General features: G+C 39.5%; 1 protein-coding gene across 2 annotated transcripts; it reads right to left on the bottom strand.

Annotated features, from left to right (window-relative positions):
• Nucleotides 1-48: 48 nt before the first annotated feature.
• On the bottom strand, nt 49-19,358 carry si:ch211-232m10.6 (uncharacterized protein LOC572203 homolog). 2 transcript variants are annotated; one of them, XM_061741487.1, is made up of 7 exons: nt 19,213-19,358; nt 13,968-15,294; nt 11,013-11,207; nt 7,837-7,896; nt 5,069-5,227; nt 3,570-3,681; nt 49-1,172 (listed from the first exon to the last, which is right to left on the bottom strand). In XM_061741487.1, the coding sequence occupies exons 2-7, from the start codon at nt 14,161-14,163 to the stop codon at nt 623-625; spliced, it is 1,272 nt and encodes a 423-aa protein (XP_061597471.1). In that variant the 5' UTR covers nt 14,164-15,294; nt 19,213-19,358; the 3' UTR covers nt 49-622. The 2 variants fall into 2 exon arrangements, with proteins under 2 accessions (XP_061597471.1, XP_061597473.1); XM_061741489.1 differs by having other exon boundaries at nt 13,968-15,290; nt 19,213-19,227.
• Between the last annotated feature and the right edge of the window lie 6,758 nt (nt 19,359-26,116).

Genomic DNA, 26,116 nt, shown 5'->3' with positions numbered 1-26,116 from the left:
TCTTTCTTTTTCCTTTCCTTTTTAATCTCAACATTTCAACTTTTTCTCGAAATTTTTACTTTTTTCTCGACATTTCGACTTTTTTTCTCTACATTTCGACTTTTTTCTCAACATTTTGACATCTTCTTTTCTTTTTTTTCTTTTTTTTCCTTTTTTTCTCTTTTTTTCTTGCTTTTTCCTTTCCTTTTTAATATCGACATTTTGACTTTTTTCTCGACATTTCGACTTTTTTCTCAACATTTCAAATTTTTTCTCGAGATTGTACTTCAACATTAATCTTGACATTTTGACTTTTTTCTCAAAATTTCGACTTTTTTCTCGACATTTCGACTTTTTTCTCTACATTTCGACTTTTTTCTCAACATTTCGACATTGGGAATGGGATGATAAAGACATGGCTCAGAGGTTGAATTTCTAATTTATTTAGCAAAAACAATCAAAAGCTTGTTTTTAAGACATTCAAGGCCTGTTTAAAATAGGTATTAGATGCCATATAGGTCCCCTTTAACATTTAATTTAACACATGTAAAAAATTAAATTAAACATATGTACAACTTTTATTAATGTGCTTGTTCAACACCAGTGGTTTTACAGTGTATTTTGTCTTTTTCCCATGGAAGTCTTAGCAGATTGAGTCCTGTCTCGAATCTTGCAAAACATATTCCATTTCATGCATCTCCTGTTCACAGTCTTCACATCCTTCCCCACAACATCCCTCCACGACCACCACGTCTCCACGGTCCATCAGCCTCCCCCCTCCGGCTCCTCGTGTTCCCATCAGTCCTCCAACTCCATTTCCTCCGACTCCGGCCATGGACGCCATTCCTCCTGGTCCGAGTCCTCCCATCCCCCCACCAACGTTCTCCACATCAGGAACTCCCATTCCTCCCCCGGCTCCGCAGGCCAGCGGTCCCACGGACGGTCCCACTCCTTTGGGCCAGAGTGGATCGGTGAGCGCCCCCTGCTGGCCGAGCTGCATGAGCTGGCTGACGGAGTAGATCCCTCCTCCCGCGGCTCCCACCACCTCCTCGTAGGACGGAGCACAGCTGGCGGCCCGGGCCTCCTCCAGCCTCATCCTGGCCCGGTGCTTCATCTCGATGATGGTCTTGGTGTACGAGTTGAGCGTCGCCACCGCGGCTCCCATGCAGCAGCTGAAGGAAAGCCACGCCAAGCTGGAAGGGGGAAAGATTTTGGAAGACAAATTTGAGCATTGTGCTTACCCAACATACCAATACAATTAGTCATTAAAAAGTATGGACAAATCATAAAGATGTACTGGAAAAAGCCTGTATGTATTTTCCTTTTCGAGCTTGTAAAGGCTGGATTAGGGTTCTGCGTTAAATCCACGCCGAGCGTGCGCCGCAGGTTGCGCCGCGCACCCCACGGCGCATACCACGCCGTGCCTGACGCACCTCCCAAAAATTGTAACTACGCATCAAGAGGTCGCAGACCCAACACAGACCGAGAGGGCTGTGATTGGTTCGCTTCAACGCATTTCCAGTTCCGGTTCGTGAAGCAGTCGTGAACTTTCAGCGCTCTTTTCTTCATGTGTGTGTGATTTTTTTTGTTTTGGTTTCTTGCACAATAGTTGTCCTTATCTCTTTGATTCACTGTGACCGGAAATGTCGGATAAACCATTAATGAAAAGAACGCACCCCCCTAGTGCTCTGGGGGGTATTGCACCACGGCGAAATGGAGTGACAGAGAAGTCCTGACGATTCACGACGGCGTCACGGCAGCGGCGTGTGCTCTGCGTTGTTGTAGCGCAGAACTTTAATCCAGGCTTCAGTCTGAAGCAAACCAGGAAGTGAAAATAAAAGCAATTCCTTGTTTGACCACTAGGGGGCGGCTCCAAAAGCAAGTCAATCGCTAATGACTCCCATGTTAAACTGTCCAACTTTGCGGCAGAAATTAATATGGCTTGATTAAAGAAACAGTTTAGTTCTCCTTAGCTAGTTGTCACTTCTGTGACAATCACGTAAACTTGATGGCTGACTATGATTAATAGAAAGACATTTTTCTACAAAACGGCAAGATATAAATCTACACTTTTTACACAGAATGGAGAAAAAGCAATAGGTTTCGAAATATCTAGCTCCCATTGGTCGTTTATATCGTTGAAAGAAAATAGAGGTTATAGTAGGCTACGTGAAAAGGAGTTCTTTGTGTCTGCACTCGATTGCTGTTCCTGCGGAAGACCCGGATGTCTGGCACAGTAAAATTGAAATTGAATTGCAAGAACTGAATTTGAATTGTGAGAACTGAATGTAGATTCGGTTTTTCAAAGCAATGATTCAAATTAATCAATACAAATTCAAATGATGTGATTCAGATTCAGTTTTTTGATGAAATTATTCAAGTTGAGCAATTCAAATTCAAATTTGAATTGCTCAAATTATGTGAGATCCTTTTTGGTACTTGTTAGTGTCTATCTTTTGTTTTGCATGCTGTCCTCCTCTGAGGAACTTATTGCTGAAGTGCTACTTTTAAACTTTCATTGATAATATTAAATGTTGACTAGATTTTAAATAAGTTCATAATCTTTATGGACAGGATTTCTAGGTGCAGCCAGGGACCGGAGGGGATCCGGTTTGGGAACCTCAGGATTTCATCTCTGCTTTTTGCAGATGATGTTGTCCTGTTGGCTTCATCAGACCGGGATCTTCAGCATGTGCTGGGGCGGTTTGTGGCCGAGTGCGAAGCGGCAGGGATGAGAATCAGCACCTCCAAGACCGAGGCCATGGTTCTCCATCCGGAAAGGGTGGCGTGCCTTCTCCGGGTGGGTGGAGAAGTCCTGCCTCAGGTGGAGGAGTTCAAGTATCTCGGGATCTTGTTCACGAGTGAGGGAACGATGGAGCGTGAGATTGACAGACGGATCGGTGCAGCGTCCGCAGTTATGCGGTCGATGTACCGGACCGTCGTGGTGAAGAGGGAGCTGAGTCGAAAGGCAAAGCTCTCGATTTACCGGTCAATCTACGCCCCTACCCTCACCTATGGTCATGAACTTTGGGTAGTGACCGAAAGGACAAGATCGCGGATACAAGCGGCCGAGATGAGTTTCCTCCGCAGGGTGGCTGGACGCTCCCTTAGAGATGAGTTTCCTCCGCAGGGTGGCTGGTCGCTCCCTTAGAGATAGGGTGAGGAGTTCGGTCACCCGGGAGGAGCTCGGAGTCGAGCCGCTACTCCTCCACATTGAGAGGAGTCAGCTGAGGTGGCTTGGGCATCTGTACCGGATCCTCCTGGACGCCTCCCTAGGGAGGAGTTCCAGGCATGTCCCACCGGGAGGAGACCCCGGGGAAGACCCAGGACACGCTGGAGAGACTATGTCTCTCGGCTGGCCTGGGAACGCCTCGGACTCCCCCCGGAAGAGCTGGTGGAAGTGTCTGGGGTGAGGGAAGTCTGGGCATCCCTGCTGAGACTACTGCCCCCGCGACCCGGTAACGGATAAGCGGCGGACGATGGATGGATGGATAGATTTTAAATGTTGGTGCAACTAAACCACAAAGGATATTAAGCATTTTTAATTTGAAGGTGGAATAATTGATTTGGATCGACAGAAAGTAACTCACGCAAAAGACCAGCCGTAGTCCCAGGATTGAGGCCTCCAGTCTTTGGGCCCGATGCTGACGGTCAGCTGAAACACGGTGGTGTACATCATGTGAGCTACCATCCCCATCAGGCCTGGGCGATGGAGGAAACACGGTTGAAATGAAAAAAAAAAAGAGATTAGAATACATCAAATAACTCTCCAGATAGGAGAGATTAAAAGTAGAAACAGAAGGAGGAATCAGAGCAATGAAGATTAAAAATCTAACTCTTAAACCTATGCATTATCGGTTAAGACTTAGCAAACCGTGACTATTTAAAATTAATGGAAAGTCTAGGCATAGTAACCCATTTTCAGCAGATAGTATGCAGTAACAGATTCATTACTTTTGATGCTGACATGCAAAACTCCTAAATCGTCTGTTTAAAAGTCCTGGTATTTTGGTAAAGTCAGAATTAAGCCTAGTATGAGCTAACCAGCATTTTAACACATACCTACATAACAAAAAATGGAAATAGTCCTGTAAATATTGAAAACAATATTGACATCTCATCAGAAGGATGTTTTCCCTTCCAAACACAAGACCAGGGGACTCTGTGGAGTTCTGTGACTTCACGCGGTTCAAAATCAGCTCTTTTCTCATAAAGTGGCCCAGAATCAGAATATCAGAATATCCGATGATCCCAGGGGGAAATTGGCTTTCGTGTGTCCCATTATTTAAGTGCAGCCATCGTGTAGCGATGATTTCAATGACTGCATTTCCATGCATCACTAACCCTTTTAAAACCCGAATATTAGCAATAACCCGAATTTGCACGGCCATGTAAACACCAATAACCCCTTTGAATAACCCCAATTTGCTCACATTCGGGTTTTTAAAAACCTGAATATGACCCCTGGGTTACTCCTTTTAAAACCCGAATATTGGGTCATGTAAACACCAAACGGAATTTGTTTTCTGCGCATGCTCTGTTCGCAAGGAATCCTGGTCTTTTGAGTCCAGGAAGTTCTTATAAACACGGAGAAACGCAAAACCACGCCACACTTTTGGAGTGAGGAGGAGACTAATCATTTTATAAATGTATTGAAAGATAGGCACATTTTGGCATTTGTAGACGGTAGAAAGTACCGGGATAGCGAGATTTACAAGAAGGGGAGCGAAAAGTTGTGCGAAGCAGCATTTGTTTTGAATTTGGATACAGGAAGAAGAAGCGGAAATGACGGGAATTGCGTCATGATGTTCTCCGCGCGTCGCTGGTTTGATCCAGATATCCCGAATGATTAATTACCATGTAAACGGAATATTCAGAATGTTTCAGTGACCGGAATATTAGCAATAACTCGAATTTTGACTGCATGTAAACGTAGTCAATGTTTCTCATGCTGACATAGACCAGACGGGAACAGGACATTCAGTGTTGCTACTTTGCAGATCTTTACAGTACATAGCCACAAAAGCAATACACTATATTGCAAGTGGTGTTTTGTATTAAGTTGAGGGAAAGTGTTGCAGGTCTGCACCTGAGAGCACGGTGCACATGGCAGCGAAGGCGTTGATCTTGAGGGAACTCATCTCCCTCTTGGCACAGAGACAAATGGCTTCCACCCACATCAGCAGGAAACCCATCGCCAACAGACCGATGTACATGAACTCACTGATGACCGACAGCCACAGCACACCTACAAGAATGATCAGAAAAACATGCAAGGCTTCGTTAAAATTGGAGCCTAATACTCTCTGATTATGTTTAGTGCAGGGGTCGGCAACCCAAAATGTTGAAAGAGCCATATTGCACCAAAAACACAAAAAACAAATATGTCTGGAGCTGTCTGGAATGAAAAGTCTTGTATAAGCCTTACAATGAAGGCAACACATGCTGCATGTTTCTACAGTATATTAGTTATAACTGGGGGAAGATTTTTTTTTCATTATGCACTTTGAGAAAAAAGTCGAAATGTCGAGAAAAAAGTCAAAATTTCGAGAAAAAAGTTGAAATGTCGAGATTAATGTTGAAGTACAATCTTGAGAAAAAAGTCGAAGTGTCAAGAAAAAAGTCGAAATGTCGAGAAAAAAGTTGAAATGTCGAGATTAATGTTTTTTTTTTTTTTTTTTTTTACCTTGTCTGCACACATATTATTGATTGATACCATGACGGTAGAAACCAAAAGTGTATATATGTGCATTATTACTATATGTAATATATACATATATATACGCACACATATGCGTACACATACATAAATATACACATACAAACCCAGTGTTTTTTTTTTGTTTTTTTTTTGGGGGGGGGGGGGGGGGGTGGGGGGGGGGGTGGTGACGACATCCACTGCCAATCCAGGAAGCAGGAACACACGGAGACACACGTCAAGCACTGGAAATCTGCAACAAAAAAACCACAAACAAAGCACGAAACCGGCACGGAGCCAACCAAAACACGAACAGCAATCGACCTAAATCTTGAGATCTGATCGCAGTCTGAGCTAAGCTATCGCTACCGCTACCTAAACCCAAAAACTAGAGAGCCAGCATGCAGGTGAACAAGCCAGTGTGTATGTCTATGTGTGTGTGTGTGTATGTATATGATCATGCAAGTGTGTGTGTGTGTGTGTGTGTGTGTGTGTGTATGCGTGTGACTAAATTACTATATGTGTGTGTGTGTGTGTGTGTGTGTGTGTGTGTGTGTGTGTGTGTGTGTGTGTGTGTGTGTGTGTGTGTGTGTGTAATAAACCAAACAAAGCTCCACCTGAAGTGTATCTATAGTGGGGGAGGGGGGGGAGCAACCCCGCCACCCGTGAGACCAGAGGCCGACAAGGAAGAGCCCGGAACCCAGGCCACCGGCAACCCCACAGAGGGGAGAAGTAGGAGGGAGGCAACCCACCGCCTGCGAGGCCCCCCCCCCCCACCCGGCGGCGGCCGAGGGGGCCCGCGGGCGGGGCCCCCACGGCGCGGAAAGAAGCAGCCAGGGATCCCGCGGCGGCGGACCGCGACCCAGGCAATCCCCGGCCACCCGGTCCGGGCCGGACACGCGGCCAGGAGGCCCTCACCCTTCAGGCCAGCGACCCCCACCCGGCAGGGGGCCAGCCCGCCCGGAGAGACAGAGCCGCCCCGGCCGCCGACGCGGGCAGGCGCACCCGTCCCCCACGAAAGTGGCCCTCCAAGACCAGAGAGGCGCCCCGCCGTAGAGGCAGCGGGGGGGACCGGAGACGGGCCCGGAGAGAGGGAACCCCCCAACAAGGCGACACCCGCGCAGGCCCGACAACGGAGGGCCCCAGACCCAGGCATCCCATTCATTCATCCATTCACCTATCCGATACCTATACTAATAATAATATAATATACTATACATAATAATAATAATAATACTAATAATAATACTAATAATAATAATAATAATAACCATCTTTGTATAATATAATATTGATAAATTATTAAGTTTTTGATGTCCTGCCAATGGAGGCTCAAATCCTCCATGGCAGGACCCTTCCATACCGCATTCTCACCGACACAGACATACAATCACGCACCGTTTCCCCCTCCCCGGGGGGATCCAGCACCGCCAGAAGGCACCCCAGGCTGCACGGCGGGCCCCGCCAGGCCCGGGTAACCCGACCCACCCGTCCCAGGCCCAGGCCGGTGAGGGAACGCGGGTGATGTGGGAGATTAATGTTGAAGTACAATCTTGAGAAAAAAGTCAAAATGTTGAGAAAAAAGTCGAAATGTCGAGAAAAAAGTCGAAATTTCAGAAAAAAGGCGAAATGTTGAGATTAATGTTGATGTACAATCTCGAGAAAAAAGTCGAAATGTCGAGAAAAAAGTAAAAATTTCGAGAAAAAAGTCAAAATGTCGAGATTAATGTTGAAGTACAATCTTGATAAAAAAGTCGAAGTGTCAAGAAAAAAGTCGAAATGTCGAGAAAAAAGTCGAAATGTTGAGAAAAAAGTCAAAATTTCGAGAAAAAAGGCGAAATGTTGAGATTAATGTTGATGTACAATCTCGAGAAAAAAGTCGAAATGTAGAGAAAAAAGTTGAAATGTTGAGAAAAAAGTCGAAATGTTGAGAAAAAAGTCGAAATGTCGAGAAAAAAGTCAACATTTCAAGAAAAAAGTCGAAATGTTGAGATTAAAAAGGAAAGGAAAAAGGAAGAAAAAAAGAAAAAAAGGAAAAAAAGAAAAAAAAAAAGAGGGAAGAAAAAAAAAGCTGCATGCCGACCCCCGGTTTAGTGGAATATGAACTTAATTTTCTTGGTTTTCTGCTTCGTCAAGAGAAGAACCGGCATTGCACCAACCTTGCGATTCTCCTGGTGTCAGCTCAATGAAACTGCGACACTTTTCTTCTTGATCATCACCTGAGGAAAAAAAACACAGAGATGTGAGTCATCTGGTCCTGGAAGTTGAAAACTGTGCATTTGTGATGTAAGATTGTTTTTGAATATCCCTCCTTGTGCTTCAGGTAACACAGAAAATCTACATGAAGCATTTGCAGTGTAACCTCACTGCAAAAACTCAAAATCTTACCAGGAATATTTGTCTTATTTCTAGTTAAAATGTCTCATTTTTAGTCAAAAAATCTCATTACACTTAAAAAAAGAGTAATTACCAGAAAAATAACTTGTTATTTGACTATTTTCACCTGTTTCAAGTAAATTTTCACTTGAAATAAGTAGAAAAATCTGCCAGTGGGACAAGATTTATCTTCTCATTACTAGCAAAAAAATCTTGTTCCACTGGCAGATTTTTCTACTTATTTCAAGTGAAAATCTACTTGAAACAGGTGAAAATTGTTGTTTTTTCCAGTGATGAGTCTTGTTTTAAGTTTAATGAGATTTTTTTTTACTAAAATGAGACATTTTAACTAGAAATAAGACAAATATTCTTATTAAGATTTTGAGTTTTTGCAGTGTAACCTCTTCCTGCCATGGTCTCTGTTTCTGTGTTTTAGTTTAGTTTTTTGTTCACTTGATCCGGAGTCTGCAGACATCTTGCTTGTTTTGGATCCAGGTTATTTGTTTCGCCTGCCCCGATCCCTCCATAGGGGTTCCAGCGTTGCCAGGTTTGTGTAATTCCTCCTCCATCTGCTGTGTTTTTAACCACCTCCACTCCCAACTGTTTAAGGATTTTGTTATTTTGAACCCCTGCCGTTGCAGTGCCTTTGGTTTTGTTTCATTAAAGTGTGTTTACGTCTCATCTAACTGTCTCAAGTCCATAAAACTCATTTCATGTCGTCTTTCAACTTCACACAATATGACACTTCCAAATTCTGCGAATTTTGGACTGAAATGAAATCCAGGAAATATAGTGAGCTGCTTTAAGCCCGCTAGCTCATCTTATCTCATCTATGGGAAAATGAATTTAGGAGCAAACTTAATGCAGAAAATCTTCTTTGAACAGCTGATTATAAAGAAAAACAAAACAAACAGAAAACTGTGTAGAACAATACAAGGCAGTAATTACTTTTTGCATGTGTTCGCTGCACTGAAGGCTTAGTGGCCAGCGGGACATTGTGTTATGTGGATGTTTGAACAGGTTTATCTTGCTTAATTCCTCCTCTTCATTTCGCTCTGACAAATCAATCACAAGTGTGTCACAGTTGTGTCCATTGTTTGTTTGTTTTTATTGTCATCAAACACTTATCAGTGTTATTTGCAGGGTTTTGACTGGTTTTCTGTTTTTGTAGCATTTGTATTTGAAATGTTGCTTTTTTTTTTACAAATTTGGGACTCACACTTCACAGTACTGTCGTTTCTAAAGTGATATTACTGATAGAAAACTAAATTACACTTGTCTTGCTTTTAGTAAAAAAGTATTCTAGCCTACATTAAACATTTTTATTACCTTGATTTATTTTTCAATGTTGAGAATCTGGTCAAAACTGAGGGAAAAGGTTGAATTTTCAATATTTGTACAATGTATAAAATGAAACAAACGATAAAGGAAAAGATCAGACAAGATTTAATTTTACTGGAAAATTAAGTCAAAATGAAAAAAATTTAAATTTATTTGCAATATCACAATTAAAGCCACGCCCTTTTTCAATTAAAGAAGATATACAGTATGAGAAACATTCTTTTGTTCTTGACAGCAATTATTTGACTAAAGTTTTAAAGACCCAACTCGTAACACAAGTCTGTCAATGTGTTTGCCGTCACCGTTGTATAAAACTTTTTTTTTCTTCAAGTAGTTTACATCCCTGCTGTGACATCACAAATCCAGAAGTATCCAGCATTGAGGTTGTGTATTTTGTTATAATAATAATAATAATAATAATAATAATAATAATAATAATAATAATAATAATAATAATAATAATAATAATAATAATAATAATAATAATAATAATAATAATAATAATAATAATAATAAATGTAATTTATAATGCACTTTCCATTCTGAGAATCTCAAAGGGCTACAAAAAAAAAAACATTGATCATAGCTAGCGTATGATTTGCTAAAAAGGTGGGTTTTAAGCCCTCTCTTGAAAGAGTCAAGTTGTTCAGGTCCCTACCAAAAATAGGGATCAGCAAAACTGCCCGTCCCGATATTTAAGGTACTTTGTTTAGACTCTTTCAGTGGAGATTATTTTCCAGTACTGTATGTGCCATCACATATTATACGTATAATAGAAATGGCTGCGTGAAATTGTGCTTTTTAAAGGACTTTATGTGTGTTGAACTCTGCTCTGGAAGCCACACATCTCTGTGTTTACCGCTGTCCAAGAACACGCTAACATCCCTGTGCTGTCCGAGGAAGTTAAATAAAGGTTCAGTGTTCCTCCCACACTGCAAAAACGTATTTCTAGTTAAAATGTCTCATTTTTAGTCAAAAAAATCTCATTACACTTAAAACAAGACTCATCACTGTAAAAAAAACTATTTTCACCTGTTTCAAGTAGATTTTCACTTAAAATAAGTAGAAAAATGTTTTTGCTTGTAATGAGAAGATAAATCTTGTTCCACTGGCAGATTTTTCTACTTATCTTAAGTGAAAATCTACTTGAAATAGTTTTTTTTTCCAGTGATGAGTCTTGTTTTAAGTGTAATGTGATTTTTTGACTAAAAATGAGACATTTTAACTAGAAATAAGGTAAATATTCTTGTTAAGATTTTGAGTTTTTGCAGTGCAAAACCTGCACTCTTGTTGGACTGCCTTCTTCATCTCCACCCAACTTCCCATTATAGAGCTGGATAGTCCAAGCTGTGACAGCATGATTTTCTTCATATTTTTGGAAAATATTTCCTTAATGTTGACCTCATTCTCAAAATGCAAAATGCAAAAAGAACTTTTTTTGGCAAAGAATTGGCTTTATTTGTTTGACCTAGCCTGTAAAAGCTTGTAAATCTGATGCTTGGTTTTGTCTTGGATGGTTATTTAAGATCATTGAAGTTTTAATGTAAGTACGGTTAAAATATTCAAGCAAGAAATCTTGTTTGGGCTCTCCAACCCTTCTGCTCCCTGGATCACCAACCTTCATTGTGTTTTTCACAGGAGAGCCAGAACCCGGTGTGGAAGTATCTGAGCATGAACTTGTCCTCGCCCGTCTCCCAGATGTAGTGGACGGCGTTGGCCAGCTGCTTCTTCCTTAACTGGGCCAGTTCCTCCTTCTGCTTCGGGGAGAGTGTTACGTTGGAGACGGGGTCTCTGGGGTCCACGGTGGGGGGCTCTGGACAAGTGGGAAAAGAGCAAGACAGAAATACAGATATGAAGGCAAAAATAATTCCAATTAAAGCTGCAAGCAGCGATCAACGTGCAATTTTCACCAATAAAAGTCAAGGACTCAAAACTAAGTCCGATGAAACCACCCACGAGTCTTTATATCAAACCATTCAAATGTTATTGCAGAAAATAGGGACAACCAATCAGATGAAGGGGGGGGTTAATTTGCACCAATTATGTTCAAGGATTCAAAACCGAGTCCGATGACACCACCCACGAGTGTTTATATCAAACCATTCAAATGTTATGGCAGAAAGTAGGAACTATCAAATATGAACCAACCAGATGAAGGGGGGCGCGCTTTCTGGCGTCTATCGTCGCCACGGTAACGCTTTTGACTGAGAAAAGTAATTCCCATCGTCGCAGGATCTAGACGCACATTTTGATGTATAACACACCTGGGTGCACGTTACGGTTCGGGCGAAGAATCGCCGAAGAAATGGCATAAATTGCCCCAAAATTACATGATTAATTCAAAATGGCCGACTTCCTGTTCGGCACAAAGTTTTCTAGGGGGCGCTGTTGAGCCATTAGGCCACGCCCATTAATGCAAACCATTAAATATCAAACTTTTTGCCAGGCCTGGCTTGCGTGCAAAATTTGGTGACTTTTGGGGTACGTTTAGGGGGAAAAAGGCCCTCATTTCTTCAGAAGAAAAACGAGGAAAATAAAAACGAGAACATTTCCTACAGATAAATTAGGGCCTTCGCACTGTAAGTGCTCGGGCCCTAATAATGTGAACAAGGTGCAGAAAGTAAAGCTGACACAAAGCCTGGCATGTGACTCGTCAGGGTCAGGCAATGGCCTGTACCGACGCTGAAACACCGTCCTCATGTGAACGTTTGACTGCAAAGCTTAAAAGGCTTTAATGAGTATAGAAACCTGATAAAGTGCAGCTGCAGACATAAAGTGCTGAGATTAAAATAAAGATGGAATTATGTACCTCTCTCATTGTGTGCACTGATCCTGGCTTTTCCTTGTCTAGACTTGTCACACTTTGTATGTGAGTGAGAAATGTGCTTCCGTTATGACTTAACTTTTATGATTACTTCCAGTTTAATGCATGTTATCACATAGTGGAAGAAATGTATTTTGATCTTAATTCAAAAACAAATTTAATTCATAAATCTTCATTTTAATTCTAACGAATCTAAACTATAACTGATGTCATGTTTAACCGACTTTTAATGAAGCTTATTGAAAATACAACATATTTAAATATAATATTTGCAACTTGAAATTCTTCTTAATGTATTTTTTGAATCCTGATTGATATAAGAAAGTTTTAATTGACTATACCAAATTCAATTTATGCTAATTTCCAGCCATCTTGTATTAATCCTGTGTACTTCCAGAGTAGATATAAAAAGGGGCATCATTATTTCAGACAGAAAAAGAGACTTTTAAAAGAAAATAAGAAAAACAACTGAATAATTAGACAATTCTGCCACTATTTGGATTTGTCTTCTGATGAGTCAATCATGTTCCATGAGGCTTCACGAATCACATTTTTTGTGGATTCCATAAACAGGCTCTAAACAGACCACAACATAAATACTTTTAAGATGATAAATCACCATTATACACTGCAAAAACTAAAAATGTTGCTTGTAATAAGAAGATAAATCTTGTTCCATTGGCAGATTTTTTTCTACTTATTTCAAATGAAAATTTACTTGAAACAGGTGAAAATTGTCAAATAAGTTATTTTTCTGGTAATGAGTCTTGTTTTAAGTGTAATGAGATTTTTTTGACTAAAAATTATATATTTTAACTATAAATAAGACAAATATTCTTGTTAAGATTTTGAGTTTTTGCAGTTAAACTAGAAAAATCTGCCAGTGGGACAAGATTTATCTTCTCATTAAAAGCAAAAAAATCTTGTTCCACTGGCAGATTTTTCTATTTATTTTAAGTGAAAATCTACTTGAAACAGGTGAAAATTGTTGTTTTTTCCAGTGATGAGTCTTGTTTTAAGTGTAATGAGATTTTTTTTTTTACTAAAAATGAGACATTTTAACTAGAAATAAGATGAATATTCTTGTTAAGATTTTGAGTTTTTGAAGTGTAATGTTGTAAGTAACTCAGAAATCATGGAAAAACCAAATTAGGTCTTTTTAAATGAAATGCAAAATTGCATGTGAATATCTAATATGTGATTCAGTCAAATTTGAACATTTTACTGTAAAGGTAACTGTAATCCTTAAAGTGGAATTTCGAACACAGGATAGTTTATCGCTGCCACACTGCAAAAACCCAAAATCTTAACAGGAATATTTGTCTTATTTCTAGTTAAAATGTCTAATCTTTAGTCAAAAAATCTCATTACACTTAAAACAAGAGTCATTACCAGAAAAATAACTTGTTTTTGACAATTTTCACCTGTTTCAAGTAAGTTTTCACTTGAAATAAGTAGAAAAATCTGCCAGTGGGACGAGATTTATCTTCTCATTACAAGCAAAAAAATCTTGTTCCACCGGCAGATTTTTCTACTTATTTTAAGTGAAAATCTACTTGAAACAGGTGAAAATTGTTGTTTTTTCCAGTGATGAGTCTTGTTTTAAGTGTAATGAGATTTTTTTGACTAAAAATTAGACATTTTAACTAGAAATAAGACAAATATTCTTGTTAAGATTTTGAGTTTTTGCAGTGGCAAGTTCACCTGTGATGAATAAAGTTAAAAAAATATTTTTTCCCCCTTTCTCACCTGTGGTGTACGGCTGGCTGTTATTCTTTCCACAGTTTTTCGTCTTCACCGGTGACAGACAGACGGGCTTCACCACCTTGTGTGTCCCTTCGCACCAGTAGGAGGTGCAGAAAGCCGAGACGGACAGCGTGAGGGCCAGCGAGGTCAGCGCCAGCGACAGCAGCGAGCGGTTGCGTCTGGACATGTTCTCCAACATGGTTGCACTTTGAATCAAGTCAATCCAAAGGAAAAAAAATAGCTGTTGGCTATCGGTAACAGTGTTTCAACTTCACTTTGAGGGGGATTCTGGTCCAATGAGATGGAGACATGAGCCTGAACGACCCCGGTGAGCAATCTTGATGAGTATCAAAGGGTCTAAGGGTTTTCCATGACACCACAACATCATTAAAAAAAAACTATGAGTTGCTCAGCAGTTGGATTGAGAAGTAGTTGGAAAGAGGATATCCAAATAACACAGGTGGCAGCTATTGGTTGACTTTGAGGGTGATTGTGGTCCAAAAGAATGGCAGCATGAGCCTTAATAAACACGGTAATCAATGACGATGAAGATCAGAGGGGTGACGGGCAACTGAGACTGATTCATTGAGAGAGAAAAAGCAAGAGAAGAAAATGAAAGTTGACTGAGAAATGGAATATGAGCTACATAATAAGCAGACAAGTGCAGAAGTGGTATGAGGTTGGGGTTTTAGGAGGGACAATCGTTGATTAGGACAGTGGTGTAGAAAAAGATAAAGCACTGGGATTTAATCTCTTCCAGCGAGAAAGAAAAGGGAGGCAGATGTGCAGGGCAAAGGCTGCATAAGGACATCCAACTTCCCTGCTGGAGCATTAGTCACAGAAAATGATGACTAGATAGAAAGGCAGGCTGTTAAATCTAAATCTGAGATCATTGTTTGTTCTGACGGCCAGGACAGGCTTCTGTGACCCCATGACCCCGATGACCTAGAGAGGCTGATGTATGTTTCCTCTTGATTTAAGTCAAAACGTTTGTCCCGTCACAGTCGGTCCACGTTTCCCACTTGCCGCCTCCGCTCACGTTCCAGATCCGTCTGTTTTTCCTTGATGGTATCTTCTTCTCCTCCTCAGATGAAGATAAATGACTCAATCTGATCTTGCAGATTTTGTAAGTAATCGGCTTCAATGTCACAGGTCATCCTGTTCTCCCACCTGCTCCCTCACATCTTGTGGACGGATTGAGCTTGCAAAGGAGTGATTAGTCCAGTATCTTAGGCACTACCTCTGGGTTTTCTAATCTGTATTAATCTTGAGTAAAATGAACGTGATTAATGTCCAGGGACTCTCATGCAATCTTTGCCTCAACGACTACCTAGGGAGAAAAGAAAGGAATTATGAAATAGGCAAACATCTGGAAGAAGTCATCAAGAAAGGTTGAGACTTATCGTTGGTTGGTAACACAGGTCATGGTGATCCCTGGAGTTAAATAAGAAGGAATCTGGGTTGATTCTTTGATCCCAAAGACCTTCCAAGGTCTTTCTTTACTTTGAAGTAACTGGTATGGAGTTCCAAACACTTAAGCTCTTGACACCTAAACAACTGCTTGATCGCTGTTGAGATGACGATGGCGCTGCCCCTCTATGTTGTTTGCCATCTTTACTGAAGTGAATGTCAGACTTTACGGGTGATACCATAGGACAACACCCTTGTTTAATGCCGGTCTTCACAACTAAAGGACATTAACTTCCTCTGGCAATTGGTAATCGATGTACACAGCAAAGAGAGGAGTTAAAACAAAGATGGTGGCTTGCAGCACCACATATCCGATGGCAGCCTGTTCAAATAACAAGTCCGCAAGATCTTAGAGTACACTGCAAAAACTCAAAATCTTAACAGGAATATTTGTCTTATTTCGAGTTAAAATGTCTCATTTTTAGTCAAAAAAACTACTTGAAACAGGTGAAAATTGTCAAATAACAAGTTATTTTTCTGGTAATGAGTCTTGTTTTAAGTGTAATGAGATTTTTTGACTAAAAATGAGACATTTTAACTAGAAATAAAACAAATATTCTTGTTAAGATTTTGAGTTTTTGCAGTGTAATCTTGTAAGTAACTCAGAAATCATTGAAAAACTAAATTAGGCTTTTTTAAATGAAATGCAGAATTGCATGAGAATGTTTAATATGTGATTCAAATTTGAACATTTTACTGTAAAGGTAACTGTAATCCTTAACGTGGAATTTCAAACACAGGATAGTTTATCGCTGCCAAGTTCACCTGTGATAAATAAAGTTTAAACAAAATCACCTTTCCCCACTGCAAAAACTCAAAATCTTAATAAGAATATTTGTCTTATTTCTAGTTAAAATGTCTCATTTTTAGTCAAAAGAAATCTCATAACACTTAAAACAAGACTCATCACTGGAAAAAACAACAATTTTCACCTGTTTCAAGTAAATTTTCACTTGAAATAAGTAGAAAAATCTGCCAGTGGAACAAGATTTTTTTGCTTGTAATGAGAAGATAAATCTTGTCCCACTGGCAGATTTTTCTACTTATTTCAAGTGAAAATCTACTTGAAACAGGTGAAAATTGTCAATTAAGTTATTTTTCTGGTAATGACTCTTGTTTTAAGTGTAATGAGATTTTCTGACTAAAAATGAGACATTTTAACTAGAAATAAGACAAAGTCCAAACAAGCTGAATCCTGAAGACTTCATCAATTTGTGAAGATGAAACATCTTCTAGAACAAAATAAGTCCAATTGCCTGTATTTTGTTTGCCCATATGAATCTAACATTGTGTCAAATTAATGAAATGTTCATTTGAAGCTTTCTCTCAATCTGTTATCACGTTTGAATGCTTTCACAAGGGGTTTTGACATTCAGTAGAGTGTTATTAATGACGAATCAACATCTATAATTTCAACTTAATGCCTTTGTTATCAATAAATGTATTGCTGATGTCCAAAAAGTAGAAAGTTAAGTAGGAGTATGTAACCCCAAAAAACTGTAAAAAAAAACATAACTCATGCGATGCATTGCTAATTACACAATTGTGTAAGGCTGGGAGGGTAAATTAGATTATTAGATTACTTCATGATAGCCTCTTATAACCACAATGATCTCTGCATGCAAGGCATATTTATTTAGGAGGGATAATTCTATAAGTTGTGAAACAATATGGAATAGGTAAAACATGATTAGGTTCCCCGTGTTGTATCAACTAACTCAGAGTTTTATTACCATAATTAGCAGAGAGTAATCACAGAGTTGCATTCCCTGAAATTTGACCAAACTACAAAACTGGTGTAGTCTGTAATCATCAATGTTTGAAAATAACTTTTAAATTAGGAGCTTGTTCTCTTTATAAACTAAACTTCACATATTAGAGTCATTGAAAACTTTGGAATTTCCATTCCAACGTTCCTTAAGGAACTGTTGATTCAACTAATATTTGACGGCCCAGAAATAGTTTCTCAGAGCTCTTGAGTAGATATTCTAATGATCTTTTAGCCTGACTTTAAGCAAAGACTGTTGTTATGTCATGACTGAGCAGGGACTAGGGTTGCCACCCGTCCCGTAAAATACGGAATTGTCCTTTATTTGAGAAAAAAATGTTGCGTCCCGTATTGAACTAATACGGGACACGATTTGTACCGTATTTTCATTAACTTTTACACCATATTCTAGTTGAATTATTGAAATAAATTAACTTTTACACCATATTCTAGTTGAATTATTGAAATAAATTAACTTTTACACCATATTCTAGTTGAATTATTGAAATAAATTAACTTTTACACCATATTCTAGTTGAATTATTGAAATAAATCAACTTTTACACCATATTCTAGTTGAATTATTGAAATAAGTTAACTTTTACACCATATTCTAGTTGAATTATTGAAATAAGTTAACTTTTACACCATATTCTAGTTGAATTATTGTAATAAATTAACTTTTACACCATATTCTAGTTGAATTATTGAAATAAATTAACTTTTACACCATATTCTAGTTGAATTATTGAAATAAATTAACTTTTACACCATATTCTAGTTGAATTATTGAAATAAGTTAACTTTTACACCATATTCTAGTTGAATTATTGAAATAAATTAACTTTTACACCATATTCTAGTTGAATTATTGAAATAAATTAACTTTTACACCAAATTCTAGTTGAATTATTGAAATAAATTAACTTTTACACCATATTCTAGTTGAATTATTGAAATAAATTAACTTTTACACCATATTCTAGTTGAATTATTGAAATAAATTAACTTTTACACCAAATTCTAGTTGAATTATTGAAATAAATTAACTTTTACACCATATTCTAGTTGAATTATTGAAATAAATTAACTTTTACACCATATTCTTCACCTGTAGGCTATATTACATCTTGGCTGATGTGGACATACATAGCATAGGAGGCTATTTCAGTTGCTAGTATGGTTGTCTGTTTGTACAGTCATGCAAGTTCAATACTATTAAAGCACTTTAAACTTTAAATCAAAGCATTTTGTTTTTTCATATAAAATAAACACATTTTTATTCAGTTTAGAAGTTTTGGGGCTTTTTTTTTGGCTCCTGCGCTGCTGAAATCAGGGCGTCCCTTATTTCTATTTCTGAAAGGTGGCAACCCTAGCAGGGACAAAAGATTTAAATCAGCTTGTGTTGAGCTCCTTTCTTTTCCATTGACTTTTCCATTGACTATCTAAGATTTATTTTGGCACTTGAGTTAAGCCAAATCCACAAAATGTACAACTATCTTGAATTTAAGAAAGACTGAATTAATGATTTTTAGACCTTCAAATTTACCTTGGAACAATGATAAAGTCTGATGCACTAAAGTTGTTAATTTCTAAAAAATGACTTACATTTCTGATATGAAATGAGAAAATTATAACGTTTGCTGATTTTCCTGAATTTCCCTCTAAATGTGTCTTCTGGTAGAATTCTGGAGTTGAACAGGAACTGGTTGTTTTCCATCTCAGAAATGCAGTTTAAAGATTGTACCATCAATAATTCAGAACAAACACAGGAGCCTGATTTGCACAAATATAAACAATATCAATATATCGCATAGATGAAATGGTCACATTGAAATAAAAAACCTAAGACGCGTTTTCTGCGCTTTGTTTGCAGGATATCCATCCCATTGCGAAGAGCTAAGATCTTACTGGTCATGCACGTGATTAAGAAATCCAGCTGCAGAGGTCGGAGCTGAGGTTTTGAGCAGATCAAGCTTAAAAAGTCCAAAGAAATAAAAGTCCTCTTACCACGACTGCAGGAGAAGTCCAGTCTGTGTTTCCTTCCCCTCGTCTCAGCATTTCCTCCATCAGGCCCTTCTCCGTCTTGTGGGAGTTTCTATCAAAAACCCACCCAGATTTCCTTCTAATCCTCACAAGTCCAGCTGTTACTTTTGCTCCACTTCACTCCTCACACTGTGTCCATTCGTCCATGCCCACAATTCTATCTCCCTCCATTCTGTCTTCATCTCTCTTTCTCTCTCCAGCACAGCTTTCCTGACCCATAATGATTAATTTGACATTGTGGTATAGAACAGCTTGGACTGAGATGAGTGTGATAGTGTCGTAATCTCATGGTACATGTTGTCCCATAAACTTTGATCCTTCTTAACACAATCCAGCTCAGCTGTGCAGTTGTGGTCAGACATTTACATTACATTCCCCAGGGACATGCATGTTACTGCAGCATTAAGCTTTCTTTGCATTAAGTTTGAACTGTTCTTTTACTGGGGCAGAATGGTTTACAAAGTATTTAACATACGTTCAATCTAAAATAGAAAAGAGAAAATAGTTTTGGTGCATAAATTGTAATTTAATTTGGTTTTCCTTAAGCATTACACAAAAATAATCGAATATCTGATTGAAAGTGCTTCAGTGCTTTTGGTAGTAACAACACGCTATTAGAATCTTGGTTGAATATTTGACTAATCTTCTTAGTGAATTACATTTAGTGTCATAGAAACAACCACTTTTTTTCTTTTTCTTGTTTTTTTTTTGTCAGAACTTGAACTTTAAGTGTAGTCAATAGATAACTTGATATCTGAGCAGACAAGAATCACATGTGGAGTTCCCCAAGGTTCCATCCTGGGACCTCTTCTGTTTAACATCTACATGTTTCCACTGGCACAGATTATAAAGAACAACAAAATAACCTACCAAAGCTATGCAGATGACGCGCAGATATATACACGAATCCGGCGACTTGTGTGCGCCGCCATCTTGCGGCGGCACCATTGCTGCGGTGGCAGGTGTCAATCTGCCACCGCAGCGCTGTTATTGTAACCTGACGCTCTACAGCATCATTATAGCTGGATTGATGATGTTAGACAGTGGCCTTCCATAAATAATGAAGGTATCTTAAATTAATGCTGATGTTAATTTATAAATAATGATTTGTTTGAGCGATAAGCAGGAAAGAATAGAGGAATAGGGAGATAAGGGAGAGTATGATTAAACACTGTAATATAGCATACGTTACGTGTGACGTTAGCAGCGCGAAATGTAATCATTATGGAAAGGCTACGTGATTAAAAAAAACAACAACCACAACACCTGTTTATGTTTTGTTTTATTTTAGGTATCCAAGAATATTTTATTGATCGCCTGGCGTCCGATGACCAAAAAAAACGCAATTACAGGTCTCTAATTGAAGGGCAGAACTATCTCAGCTCCGGATGATACAGAATACATACATACATAACCCCAATCTGCAGATAAAACTTGTTTGTTGAGGAAAAAATATCAACTCTATTTGTAGCTGCAGAAGAAAAAAATAATCTCACGAGGAAAAGAAAAATATTGCTCACGCCTCGGAGTCTCTTCATATAGCGGTAAAAAAAAAAAGAAAAGAGAAGTAAGAGTAATAAAAAAGATGTACTGTATGTTGTACTATTATACAAATTTATTGAAACACATGGCGAGTCAAACATTTACCAAAGCAGCTGCCAAACACTAAACAAGGTAGTAAGACGGTGGTTCTGCAGAACTGCGGCAGTAAATCCTCATCGGAGCTTCATTCTTTAGTAGTGATTTCATATGAACCCAAACCGTTAATAATCATTATTTTCTCCATATACCGCTCCCTGGCTTCCTTGTTTAAGGTATCCCGGTAAATTCCAGTTCCTTTCCAGCAGTTTAACCTCTTTTTTTTGCGTCCGTCTGTTCACTTGGTGAAACAGAAAAGTAGTTTTGAAAGTCCGTCCTGTCTTCATTCACTATCAAAACAAATGCACGCGACGGGACAGGAGTTTTCCGATGATACAAATACATTAAGAGAGCCTGGCAGGGAGCGGAGTAATAGATCCATGGGAGCGGAGCATGGATCTATATACGTATATATGTCTATGGGCTGGAGCGGAGGAGCGGAGCCGCCACCGCAGTAATGGCGGCCGCTCGACTTCCGGGTTTTGCTGGATTCGTGTATATGACACCAGGAGACCGAGGCCCCGTACAGGCTCTTGGTAAATGCATTGAGGAGAATAATGACGGGATGTGCCAACACTTTCTCCAGCTAAACAAAAACAAAACTGAGGTAATTGTGTTTGCAGCCAAAGAGAAGCAATTACAGGTTCAGAACTTCAATTTATACAGCTAAAAACCACCAACCAGGCCAGAAATCTGGGTGTGGTGATGGATTCTGACCTGGATTTGGAGAAAACACATTAAGACAATAACAAGGTCGGCCTACTATCACCTCAAGAATATATCAAGGATAAAACACAATTTTAAGATGAACATCTGCACAGTTTTCGCTTGCTACTGTATGTAATTTCACAGCCTATGATGGGATCTTTAGTTTTCAAGGGGGAAATAACATTAAATAATTGACATATAAAGTCAGTATATACATTTCAAAGTTCTTTATGAGCTTCTGCAGAAATTCAAGCTCATGCAGTTGTTGGGGTTTTCCCTTTTTTTCTTCCTTTTTAATCTTTTAAGCTTCGTGAAACACTGGATTTAGTATTTTGAATCAAACGTTTGGTTTTACTTGGATTTACTTATAATTGTGTCTTACCTACACATTTGATCAACTCCTCTTTGTTTTATTCCCCAGAAAATACTAGCTTACTTTACCTTATGTTAATATTTGTACACTTTGTAGACCACCTTTCCAAACTACGTACAGTATGATCACTCTGATCAATCCGGTTCAAACATAAATTGATGCATTTAGATATGTTTGCAGCTACGTTTTAATCAGTACTCGAGTTGTAAAAAAAAAAATCAGGGGGGATGGTGGATTTTATCATATGGGGACAGATAATTTGTGCTGATTACAAATAATATAATATATTACAAATAATAGCACTGAACAAAACACCTGCAGAAATACTGCAGGAATGACATAGCAGCAGTTAAATGCAGCCTTCTGTAAGCTTTAAATATCCACTGGGCTTACATCAAATACATCAAAACACAACAATAAAAAACACTTTTCTGAACTTATCAATATGACTCTGTCCTTCACAGGATAAGTAAAATGGATCACTTCAAAAACTCAAAATCTTAACAAGAATATTTGTCTTATTTCTAGTTAAAATGCCTCTTTTTAGTAAAAAAAATCTTATTATACTTAAAACAAGACTCATCACTGGAAAAAACAACAATTTTCACCTGTTTCAAGTAGATTTTCACTTAAAATAAGTAAAAAAAATTGCCAGTGGAACAAGATTTTTTTGCTTGTAATAAGAAGATAAATCTTGTCCCACTGGCAGATTTTTCTACTTATTTCAAGTGAAAATTTACTTGAAACAGGTGAAAATTGTCAAATAAGTTATTTTTCTGGTGATGACTCTAAATGTTGAAATAGCAGTAAAACCACATTCATTGATGAAATGACATAAGGGATGGAAAGGAGGGATGACAGTTTTACAGGGGGGATGATTTGGACCGTTTTTATTTCAGGGGGGATGCCGTCCCCCCTCATCCCCCCTCAACTCCGGTACTGGTTTTAATCACAACAACCTTAAAATGTTAATGAGAAAAATGCCAGTGTTGTCACAACAGGGCGTCATTCTTGAACTCCGTTGGGCCTTTCAAATCCTGCTGGATGTCACCTTTTGGTCCCATTTTGATTCAGGGCAAGCTTACAGAAGTTTAATCACCTAAATGGTATGTGACGAACAGGAAAAATATTCATTAAGTATCTATAATTAAAATGATTCCAAAACTGGATTGCTATAAATAAGAAGCTTACGGTGTGGATTATGTGATCTGACTTCCTTGCGTAAAAAAAAACCCAACACAAGGACGTGACTGACTAGCATATCCTAATGTAACATATGCTGACAAGCTGTCACATTCCCAATCCCCCCCCTCTGTTTTTAGACACTAAGCTCCTCTCTCACTGAAAGGAAAGACCCGGATCCGGCTCAGCTGCATTCATTCCTCTTCTCAACCAATTCTGTAATGGCCTTCACTTATGGTACACCTCCAAATTAATCCAGGAATAAATACACGAGCGAATGAATGCAATGGTTAAAAACCTGCAAGGAATAAGAGTTTGTGTCTACAGAATGCAGCAAGGACTTTTTATTTTCTAGTCGTGAAAGATGAGACCAGAGCAGCGATGTGTGCTGTCTTCAGGTCAAGGAAGGAGGGAGGGAGGAAAGAAGGAAAGAAGGAAGAATGACAAGAAGGAAGGAAGGGAGGAAAGAAGGAAGGAAAGAAGGAAGGAAGGAAGAAAAGAAGGAAGGAATGAAGGAAGGAAGGAAGGAAGGAAGGAAGGAAGGAAGGAAGGAAGGAAGGAAGGAAGGAAGGAAGGAAGGAAGGAAGGAAGGAAGGAAGGAAGAATGACAAGAAGGAAAGAAGGAAGGAAGGGAGAAAAGAAAGGAGGAAAGAAGGGAAAAAAGAAGGAAGGAAGGGAGGAAAGAAGGAAGGAAGGAAGGGAAAAAAGAAGGAAGGAAGGGAGAAAAGAAGGAAGGAAGGAAGGGAAAAAAGAAGGAAGGAAGGGAGGAAAGAAGGAAGGAAGGAAGGGAAAAAAGAAGGAAGGAAGGGAGAAAAGAAGGAAGGAAGGGAGAAAAGAAGGAAGGGAGGAAAGAAGGAAGGAAGGAAGAATGACAAGAAGGAAGGAAGGGAGAAAAGAAGGAAGGAAGGGAGAAAAGAAGGAAGGAAGGAAGGAAGGAAGGAAGGAAGGAAGGAAGGAAGGAAGGAAGGAAGGAAGGAAGGAAGGAAGGAAGGAAGGAAGGAAGGAAGGAAGGAAGGAAGGAAGGAAGGAAGGAAGGAAGGAAGGAAGAATGACAAGAAGGAAAGAAGGAAGGAAGGGAGAAAAGAAAGGAGGAAAGAAGGGAAAAAAGAAGGAAGGAAGGGAGGAAAGAAGGAAGGAAGGAAGGGAAAAAAGAAGGAAGGAAGGGAGAAAAGAAGGAAGGAAGGAAGGGAAAAAAGAAGGAAGGAAGGGAGGAAAGAAGGAAGGAAGGAAGGGAAAAAAGAAGGAAGGAAGGGAGAAAAGAAGGAAGGAAGGGAGAAAAGAAGGAAGGGAGGAAAGAAGGAAGGAAGGAAGAATGACAAGAAGGAAGGAAGGGAGAAAAGAAGGAAGGAAGGGAGAAAAGAAGGAAGGAAGGAAGGAAGGAAGGAAGGAAGGAAGGAAGGAAGGAAGGAAGGAAGGAAGGAAGGAAGGAAGGAAGGAAGGGAAAAAAGAAGGAAGGGAGGAAAGAAGGAAGGAAGGGAGAAAAGAAGGAAGGAAGGAAGGAAGGAAGGAAGGAAGGAAGGAAGGAAGGAAGGAAGGAAGGAAGGAAGGAAGGAAGGAAGGAAGGAAGGAAGGAAGGAAGGAAGGAAGGAAGGAAGGAAGGAAGGAAGGAAGGAAGGAAGGAAGGAAGGAAGGAAGGAAGGAACAGAAGAAAGAAGGAAGGAAGGAAAAAAAGAAGGAAGGAAGGGAGAAAAGATGGAAGGGAGGGAGAAAAGAAGGAAGGAAGGAAGGAAGGAAGGAAGGAAGGAAGGAAGGAAGGAAGGAAGGAAGGAAGGAAGGAAGGAAGGAAGGAAGGAAAAAAAGAAGGAAGGAAGGGAGAAAAGAAGGAAGGAAGGAAGGAAGGAAGGAAGGAAGGAAGGAAGGAAAAAAAGAAGGAAGGAAGGAAGGAAGGAAGGAAGGAAGGAAGGAAGGAAGGAAAGAAGGAAGGAAGGAAGGAAGGAAGGAAGGAAGGAAGGAAGGAAGGAAGGAAGGAAGGAAGGAAGGAAGGAAGGAAGGAAGGAAGGAAGGAAGGAAGGAAAAAAAGAAGGAAGGAAGGGAGAAAAGATGGAAGGGAGGGAGAAAAGAAGGAAGGAAGGAAGGAAGGAAGGAAGGAAGGAAGGAAGGAAGGAAGGAAGGAAGGAAGGAAGGAAGGAAGGAAGGAAGGAAGGAAGGAAAAAAAGAAGGAAGGAAGGAAGGAAGGAAGGAAGGAAGGAAGGAAGGAAAGAAGGAAGGAAGGAAGGAAGGAAGGAAGGAAGGAAGGAAGGAAGGAAGGAAGGAAGGAAGGAAGGAAGGAAGGAAGGAAGGAAGGAAGGAAGGAAGGAAGGAAGGAAGGAAGGAAGGAAGGAAGGAAGGAAGGAAGGAAGGAAGGAAGGAAGGAAGGAAGGAAGGAAGGGAAAAAAGAATGAAGGAAGGAAAGGAAAAAACAAGGAAAGAATGTACGAGGGGAGAAAAAAAGGAAGGAAGGAAGGGAGAAGGAAGGAAGGAAGGGAGAAAAGAAGGAAGGGAGGGAGAAAAGAAGGAAGGAAGGGAGAAAAGAAGGAAGGGAGGAAAGAAGGAAGGAAGGAAGAATGACAAGAAGGAAGGAAGGGAGAAAAGAAGGAAGGAAGGGAGAAAAGAAGGAAGGAAGGAAGGAAGGAAGGAAGGAAGGAAGGAAGGAAGGAAGGAAGGAAGGAAGGAAGGAAGGAAGGAAGGAAGGAAGGAAGGAAGGAAGGAAGGAAGGAAGGAAGGAAGGAAGGGAAAAAAGAAGGAAGGGAGGAAAGAAGGAAGGAAGGGAGAAAAGAAGGAAGGAAGGAAGGAAGGAAGGAAGGAAGGAAGGAAGGAAGGAAGGAAGGAAGGAAGGAAGGAAGGAAGGAAGGAAGGAAGGAAGGAAGGAAGGAAGGAAGGAAGGAAGGAACAGAAGAAAGAAGGAAGGAAGGAAAAAAAGAAGGAAGGAAGGGAGAAAAGATGGAAGGGAGGGAGAAAAGAAGGAAGGAAGGAAGGAAGGAAGGAAGG

The sequence above is a fragment of the Cololabis saira genome, chromosome 15 (genome assembly GCF_033807715.1).
Source record: "Cololabis saira isolate AMF1-May2022 chromosome 15, fColSai1.1, whole genome shotgun sequence".
NCBI classification, from domain to species: Eukaryota; Metazoa; Chordata; class Actinopteri; order Beloniformes; family Belonidae; genus Cololabis; species Cololabis saira.
Note: the sequence above shows the minus strand (reverse complement) of the source record. Positions and strands in the feature narration are given on the sequence as shown.

Excerpts from the sequence above, each read along its gene's own strand:
- si:ch211-232m10.6 (XM_061741487.1), bottom strand. The coding sequence starts at position 14,163 with ATGTTGGAGAACATGTCCAGACGCAACCGCTCGCTGCTGTCGCTGGCG. Across the intron at positions 11,208-13,967 it reads CAGCCAGCCGTACACCACAG|AGCCCCCCACCGTGGACCCC; the intron begins GTGAGAAAGGGG and ends CCACTTGTCCAG. Across the intron at positions 7,897-11,012 it reads CTGTGAAAAACACAATGAAG|GTGATGATCAAGAAGAAAAG; the intron begins GTTGGTGATCCA and ends TTTTTTCCTCAG.